At 35.2% G+C, this 8779-nt stretch overlaps 1 protein-coding gene and 1 pseudogene across 1 annotated transcript; both read right to left on the reverse strand.

Annotated features, from left to right (window-relative positions):
* Nucleotides 1-251: 251 nt before the first annotated feature.
* LOC143626891 (F-box protein At5g07610-like) lies at nucleotides 252-2861 on the reverse strand. The gene is made up of 2 exons (XM_077096830.1): nucleotides 2770-2861; nucleotides 252-2344 (listed from the first exon to the last, which is right to left on the reverse strand). Exon 2 carries the CDS (start codon nucleotides 1684-1686, stop codon nucleotides 988-990), a length of 699 nt encoding a protein of 232 aa, XP_076952945.1. The 5' UTR covers nucleotides 1687-2344; nucleotides 2770-2861; the 3' UTR covers nucleotides 252-987.
* Nucleotides 2862-6462: 3601 nt separating this feature from the next.
* On the reverse strand, nucleotides 6463-7927 carry LOC143626902 (F-box protein At5g07610-like; annotated as a pseudogene).
* Nucleotides 7928-8779: the final 852 nt, after the last annotated feature.

Here is an 8779-nt window from a genome sequence, read left to right on the forward strand (position 1 = left end):
ACATCACCTGCAGTCTTCCGAAGCTAAAAATTCACCTCCAAAACAATCACACATATGGAAGACGGTTAAAAAAAAAGGAAAGAAAGATCAACTGGCAACAAGATGCAATTTCACTCGCATAGAGAGAGAAAAATGACCAAAATATTTAACGAGCGATACAGAATGAAAATCAGTCATATTTCCAACAGTATGGTGGAGAAACTGAAGCCCATATACAATTATTCTAGCAACAATTGAAAATGTACCCACCCAGGAAAAGTCAAATAAGATATAAAGTAATAATCTCAACAAAAGCATATAAAATTCCCAAAGACATGAAACACTAAAAAGCAAGTTTAAACATTTTATTAAACACAAATCCTAAGTCATTGCGGCATCATATACTTCACCTGCAATCTTCTTACAGCTAAAAACTCAACTCCAAATCAAATAGGGAACAAGATGCAATTTTACCACTGGATTGTCGTTTAGAACGAACTTAAAGATTGGATATAGCGATGAGCATCTAAATATATCATACCAAGGCTCCTGTCAGTCATATCGAATAAGGTCTTGAAACTGTTATCCAGAAGATTGTACCTTATGATTCTATCCCAAATTTTCAACACAATGAATGCATCTTCTTCTTTTTCACCTCTAACAACATCAAGTACTTCCAATGTGCAATTAGTGTTCCACCAAAAGCTCTTAATCATACCAGGATGAAAGAAAGGAAGATCATATTTACGAAGCTCCACTGTGAACTTGACAAACCACCCCGAATGGTCTGCCAACATCTCATATACAGTCACGTAGGTATCGAATCCATTAACGGCGGTATCCACCAGATGCAGATGGCCTCGTGATTCCCCAAAGTAAATTGGGGAATGACTCGTGCGCATAGACAGTGGTAAAGTCAGATCTTTCAAGCGTTCTTCGTTAAGATCAAAGTACCATGAATCATCTGTAAAAGGAGCCCAGTAAATTGCTCCATTCCAATAGACTCCATTACTGAAAAGCGGGGTAACGAGAAGTACAGAAATGATTGTTTGTCTTCCATTCCCTTGTTTCTGAATAATAGATTTGAATAGGCAACAAATACTCAAGGGGACGGGATTTTGTTTTCTTTGGAACAAGGACACAAACAACTTTGTAATGCGGACAAGTTGTTTGATGAAATGCGAGCCCAAAGAAACAGATATACTTACGAGCGTCGTCACCTACGGGGACAGGTGGGACGATCGCAAACTGTTTGGTGGTGGGATTGAACACGTAGTACTTGCGATCGCATATACGACCACGATTGCTACAACAAAGAAGTAAACCATTACAGGATTGCACGATTTTGATACCGTTAAGATCAGGGCAGAAATCGAGTCTACGGAACGGAGGAGGGCTACGGTCTTCAACATCAAACGGGATGTAAATATTGCGGACAAAAAGACCAGGAGAGATCTGAAGTTTGTCATGACTGAGTGTGAAGTGTCGTTGACTTAAAAGCCACTCCCAGTATTTGGATACAGATTTGCACTGAAGGATGAAGATAACAGGGAGCCGGAGAAGGATCTCGGTTAAAATGTCATCGTTGGAACCGATCCGTTCCGCAGACGGAGTCAATTGATGATCGGAATCTGTTGTGGAGGCCTGCGGTAAGCAAGGCTTTAAAGCGTTTCGGGTTTTCCTAATTTTGGATCTGGTAATTGCCATTTTAGAGCGTCGGAGACTGGAGACAGAAGAGGTGTGGGTTTTAAAGGCGAAAGACTGCCTTTTAAGCTGAAGAAAATATCATTAGATGTGAAACCTCATTTGTAAGTCAAAGGCGAAATCGGTCATTGAGGAAAGAAATCTCGTGATCGTGGTCTGTTACAAGATTATGTAATATTGAATAATCAGATTCAGATATTGTGAATGAACCAAAACAGACATTTATAACTATTGGTAGCAGTCCCGGGGTTGGTGTCCCATTGGGAGAGACAAAAGTCTCTTAAACGCCCAAAGGTCCTGGGTTCATGTCCCGGGAAGAAAAAGAAATTTGTCAATAAAAAAATTTATTTGGTAGTATACAAATTCATAATATGGCAAATTTATTTTCCATTAACTACAATACAATTTTTTTTATTAAACCGTTTACTATTTAATTTTTACAAATTCACCTATAGTACAGTATATTAGTTTTTTTTATATAATATTAACTTTTGACAAAAAAAAATGTATATCAATAGAGTTAAAGAAATACCAAATACACTGTTTGAGGAATTCACCAATAAGTCCTTCGACTACATGTTTGACTGATTAAGTCCTTTATGCAATCAATCATCTCATCCCACAACTCATTGCTGACTTGCGCATCGTCTTGCATCATGATCTAACAGTAATATGGAAAATGGTTAGTTTGGAATGATAACAAGAACAAAAGATTTTTAGGTATTAGAGTAGTTTCTATATTAAGCACAACATTCCAGGTAAGAATTTATTATGGTATAAGATAATTTAGTACAAATAACTCTAAGCTGTTTAGATACACCCCAGAAGTATGTTGACAATACACTTTAGTTGCAGGTTCGATATTTTTAAATGAAACTATATTAGACATATAGGCTCCCTGTCAAACAATGATATTACAACCAGGCAGCAATCACTAACTTAAGCTATAACTTAAAGTTTCCCTAAATTTATCCTGAGTACCTAACTGTTTAAATTAAATGAATATGGGATGGTAACAGTCTCAAAGCATATGACAACAAAAAGTTTTAATAATTATAAAAATATAAGCAGAACATAAACAAATACCTCCGAAATACCCTGACAAGCGGTTCGGTTGGCCATCACAGTCCTCGGAATTGTTTGAATTGCGTATGCAGGCGAAAATAGCAACAAACTGAATGGGGATAAATTTGAATATGGGTCACTTGTAAGCCTCCGCCAGTGTTTGGATACAAATTTGAACCCAGGGATGGAGGGAGATGGGATCCGGACAAGGATTTCTGTAATCTGTTAGAAGGTCGTCATTTGAACAAATCATATCTGCAGACAGAGTCTTGTAGCGTTTTCTCACTGGATTCTGTTCTAAAGGTAATGTTTCCACAATGTCACTGTTCTCTGCATCACTTGCAGAACGAGACAAAGCCCTGACAGGAACCCGCGCCTTAATGCAATCAACCACCTCATACCACAACTCACTGCTGACTTGTGCATCGTCTGGCAATCGCATCATGATCTAACAGTAAAATGGAAAATGGTTAATCATTGGAACAGAAGCATTTTAAAAAGGTAATAACTGCTAATAGAGAAGCAAACTGCCTTTTGTGAACAGAATTACAATAAGCTTTCAGAGTAGTTTCTTTATCATCAAGCACAAGAAGATAATTTAGTACAAATAACTCTCTAAGCTGTTTAGACACACCGTGGAAGACAGTGAGCAATACATTTCAGTTGCATGTTTGATGTTGTTGTATGATATTACAACCAGCAGTGTTGGAAAAATAAGATTTAATCGCGACTAGTTGCTAATCGGTGATGCACTGATTAACTTTTTAGTACTCGAACTTTAATTAATCGCTAATCGATGATGCACTGATATTGCTAAACGATATTACAACCAGCAGAGTCTAGATACAACTCTGAAGAATCGAACAAAAGCATTTGAAAAGATACTAATAGAGAAACATATTAATATATTATTATAAGCTTTAAGAGTAGTTTCTATAATATCAAGCACAACATGCCAGGTAAGAACTTAGTTTCTAATATTATGTTTCACACTAACTTAACGACACCAAATAACTATAAGCTGTTTGGATACACCACTGAAGAATGCTGACAAGACAGTTTAGTTGCAGGTACAATATTGTTAAAAGAAACTAAATTAGACATATAGGTTCCCTATCAAACAATGACAATAAAACCAGCCAGTAATCACTAACTTAAGCTGAAATTAAAAGTTTTCCCAAATATTACAACCTAACCGTTCAAATTGAATCAACATGTAACAGTAACAATCTAACATATATTCCCAAACTTAAGCATATCCTAGCAAGGTATTTTTATTCAATCTAAAAGCATCAGCAACAAAAAGTATAAATCATTCAAAAATGTGCGCAGCACGTAAACAAACACCTCCGAAATAATCTGTGCGGTTCTATTGGCATATGCAGGTGAAAATAGTACCGAACGAAATTAGATTAGGCGTATCCGTTCCCTATCACTAACTTATTCATACATTACAACCTAACTGTTTAAATTGAATGAACATGTAAAAAATAATAGTAAGTTAGTAACAAAAACTATAAATAATAATTAAACAATAGAAGCAGAACATAAACAAATACCTCCTAAGTAATTCGTGTGATTCTATTGGCGAAAATAGCAACGAATTGAACGAAATTAAATTAGACGTATCAGTTCCGTAAATATTACAACCTAACTGTTTAAACTGAATGAAGACGTAACAGTAGCAGTCTGATACGAGCACATCCTAACAATCTCAAAGCATACGGCAACTAAAACTATAAATAATTAAATAATAATAAGAGCAAAGAATAAACAACTACCTCCGAGATAATCTCACACGTGGCGGATGTGTAGTCACCGGCGATGAGAAACCGAAGAAGCTGTACGCCGGTTGGTGGTGAGGAGAGTAGAGTAGTTAGTTAGGGTTTTAGAGAAGAACTGAACGGAGAGTATAGAGAATAATATTGTTGAGCATGTGAATAATGTGAGATTATTTAGCGATTTAACAAACAGCTTCTCTTCAACGTCCATGGCGGAAGCAGGAAGAATGGCGCGGTTTAACGACTTGTATTTTAGAAGCGTCGGATATTGTCGGCGGTTCGGTTCGGTTCGGTTCGGTTCGGTTCGGTTTAATTCGGTTATTGGCTAAAACTGCATCCGAAACTAAAACCGAAGTTACCTGTTAATCTATTATGTTAACGAATGGATTTGAATTCCAGTTGTTCAGTTAGTTTCATTAAATTAGTTTTGTCAGTTTTTTGTTTGATGGAAAAAAACTCTTTAAAAATAAATTTAAAAATATAGTTAAAAAATTACAACTTAAAATATAAATAAAAAACGAAAAAAATTAAAATACTAAAATGTTTCCGCCATCATTCCCGTTCCAAAAAATACCAAAAAATAAATAAATAGTTGACGAAGAGACACAATGTCGAGATCAAAGACACAATAATGAAAATGAACAAAAGACGCAATTATAATTAAAAAAGACACAATAGATCACAAAATATAAAACAATGCCACAAAATATAACACAATGTTTAGTAATATAACAAATATAAAGAAAAAAAGACACAATGCTAAGGAAAAAAGACACAATCAATGACGAAAATAAACACGAAACACAATGATAAACAAAAAGATACGACAACTTTCACTTATCGTTGTTTTTTTATGAGAAGGAGAAAGACGGTGGAAACATTTTGTGTTATTAATTTTTTCGTTTTTTTATTAAATTTTAAGTTATGATTTATTTATATATTTATTTTTTTAAAAAAATGATGGGTTTTTTTGTATGGCTACAAATCCTTCTCAACCTTTGCATATTTGTTCACTTTTGTAGAATAACTTGACCCTTTTGTTCGGTTCAATTATAACAAGAATCAAACTTTGGCTAAAATATTTGCTTAAAAATGTATGAAGTTCACTTATAAATAAATGCAATGAAGATAAAAAAAACTTGAATAACAAAGATATAACGCATACAAATATATAAAAATATGTGGTTTGATTCAGTTAACCAACGGTAATAAAAACTGTTAATTGATTTAAGCTAGTTTGGTTTTCAGTTCAGTTTTGTTGGTTTTTGGTTTGGTTTCAGTTAACGTTTCGGTTATTGCTCACTGCTAACATATTTGAATAAAAATTAAATCGGCAAAAACACTGAGAATATGATTTTCTATTTTATGTTAAGGGTAATAAGTTAAAAAAAATATAAAATGTTTAGATAAAGTAATTAATAAATGTACAAAAAACTTGCATGAAAAATATATACAAACAAATGTTCATGAATACATCATTGAATGTTCACGAACACAATTGAACAAACGAGGACTCATTTCATGTTCGTTTGTGTAATAATCGAACGGAATTTCTTGTTCATGTTCGCTCATTTATTAAACGAACGAACATATATTAACTTCCTACCAAACGGTTTGATGAACGTTTTACAGCCTAATCCAAAACCCATCACTAAGCACATGCATCCGTTGACTAAAAATGTTCCGTTGACTACAGGTAAACTCTGACTGCCAAATATTCAACCCTAATTTCAGGAAGTCCACTTGGACAAAAATAGGTTACAACCAAAACACTTAGGTGTGGTGTAACTTGCATGCAACATGTTTAAGACTGAATTCATTTCTTGTGTTTTTAGACATGTAGGTAACTTTATGGGTGTACAAGAATGAGACTAAAGAAGAAAAAAAACATGAAAGGTTGACTTGGCCCCGTTCATGATCCAAGATTCTCACGTCAGAAGGATGATAACTTTTGGGTAAAACGATTAACATTCGTGTAACTGAATTCTTGATAGTAGAGAATATTGGGCAAATCGATTAATTGTTCAAAACTCTTGTTAAAGACATTGTACCTTATAATCTTCCCAAGAATCTTCACCACCATGAATGTAGAATCTTCATCTTCTTCTTCACCCCTAAGCACATCAAATACTTCAATTTTATAATTTGGTAGATAGGGGTAAGCAGTCGGAAGCTCATCAAGCTCCACTCGGTATTTGATAATCCACCCTGAATAATCGCTCAACATTTCGTACACATTAAAGTGTAGAGGGTTTTTTTTGCCCGCGTCCTGCACCAAATGTAGATGGCCACCAGATTCCCCAAAGTAATACCGCCTCCCTCCATTAGACCAAGAACTCATATCCGGTAACACCATCGTTTGCAATTGCTCTACATTGATCTTAAAGTATGCAATAAGATTAAAACCAATCCAATGCACCGCTCCATTCAAGTAAACTCCATACTTAACTTCATAAGTGAAAGACCTAAAATAAGATGCATGGAAAGATTCTTGTGAAATTCTCCATTTCCCAGTATCAGACGAGTAGATCTGGATTTGAAACATATTATTGTAACGATTTACTCTACGAATACAAACAACTTTGTAATGATCGGAATCTACTTGATGAAATGCTAGACCCATAAAATGGATGGTTCTACTAGCACTTGAACCTCCTATGATCGATGGGAGGATTGCAAATTGCTTGGTTGTGGGATTAAAACATAATATTTACGTGTAAGTTCCGTCCCTCGATTGCTACAACAAAGCAATAACCCGTTACAAGAGTGCACAATTTTGATACCAGAACGAGCACGATAGAAATTTAGACTACGAAAAGGAGGAGGGGTTGGGTTTTCAACATCAAACGGAACAAACAAATCACGAACAAAAAGACCAAGAGAAACCGGAACTTTGTCATAAAAGAGGGTGACACGTCGATGACTTAAAAGCGATTGCCAGTGTTTAGATACAGATTTGAACCGAAGGATGGAGGTGACGGGTAGCCTACGAAGGATTTCATTTAGAAGGTCATCGTTGGAACCAATTATAGCTCCGGACTCTGTGGACACTGCCTCAGAGAAGCAATCTTCGAGGGTGTTTCGGGTTTTCTTTATTTTTATTCTTTTGTTCACCATTTTTTGAGTGATTTGAGGATCATGAAGAAAGGGTGTATTTAAGTTGGTTGTCATGGTGAAAGCTTGCCATGGAAGTTGATTATAATCTGAAATAGAACTTGTTATGGAAGCTTTTAAGACTTTGTTATTGTTGACTTGAATTATTCAACATTTTCGAACCATTTTTTTTGTATTTTATTAATGAAGAACAATTATTGAATTTTAATATTTTATAATCTTTATTTCGAATAAATTTATTTTGAAACTTAATATGTGATGTCTACCAACTTTATGACATCAATACGAGTGGTCAACCCACCCAACCTAAGGTATGTTATCATTAATCCTAAGTTATGGTATTGCATGTAACACTTAAGATCATTTTTCTGGTTATCATGGTGGTATAAGTGCCCTGAAGAACATCAAGCTCCACTTGATACTTAATAAACCATCCTGAATGATTAATTACTCACCATCTCATACGCATTCAAACATACCGAAATAGTTTTCATAATACAAATAAGTTTGTATTGCAGCCCCATAAAACGGACACTTTCTAAGAGCATCCAAACCTCACACCATCGGTGGGACAGTCGCACAATGCTTGGTTGTGGCCTTGGCCCTTGTGGGGGTTATACACATAGTAATCGCGATCACGTGTGTGCCCTCGATCACTAAAACAAAGCATTGACATATTTATTGTTTCTCTTATTAGAAAATAAAAGAATCCAATTACAATAGAGAGGCAGTTGAGCAGACGACAAGTTGCGCCGCCACCCCCGGGCAACAAAGCATTAATCAATTACAAGACAGCACAATTTTTATACGACGATGATTTGGATGGTTGTTGTATTGGAGGAAGAAATGAGGGTCATTTAAAAGCGGTCGCCAATGTTTAGATACATATTTGAACCGAAAGATGGAAATAATTGGGAGACGGCGAAGGATCTACGTTAATACGTCGTTGTTTGGATCTAATCATAGCTCTAGACAGTGTCGATTAGTTACTAAATGAATTTAAGTTAGTTAAGGGGTTGTTTTGCATATTTTACATATTTATATCAATCTTTAAATACTATTAAATCAATACAATTGTACACATGACACCATTCTAGGCCCTCCACATAGGATGCTACCTAGATGTCATGTGTCAT

The sequence above is a fragment of the Bidens hawaiensis genome, unplaced genomic scaffold, assembly GCF_021521415.1.
Source record: "Bidens hawaiensis isolate Kalapana, Puna unplaced genomic scaffold, B.hawaiensis_p1.1 tig00000458_1, whole genome shotgun sequence".
Lineage (NCBI taxonomy): Eukaryota > Viridiplantae > Streptophyta > Magnoliopsida > Asterales > Asteraceae > Bidens > Bidens hawaiensis.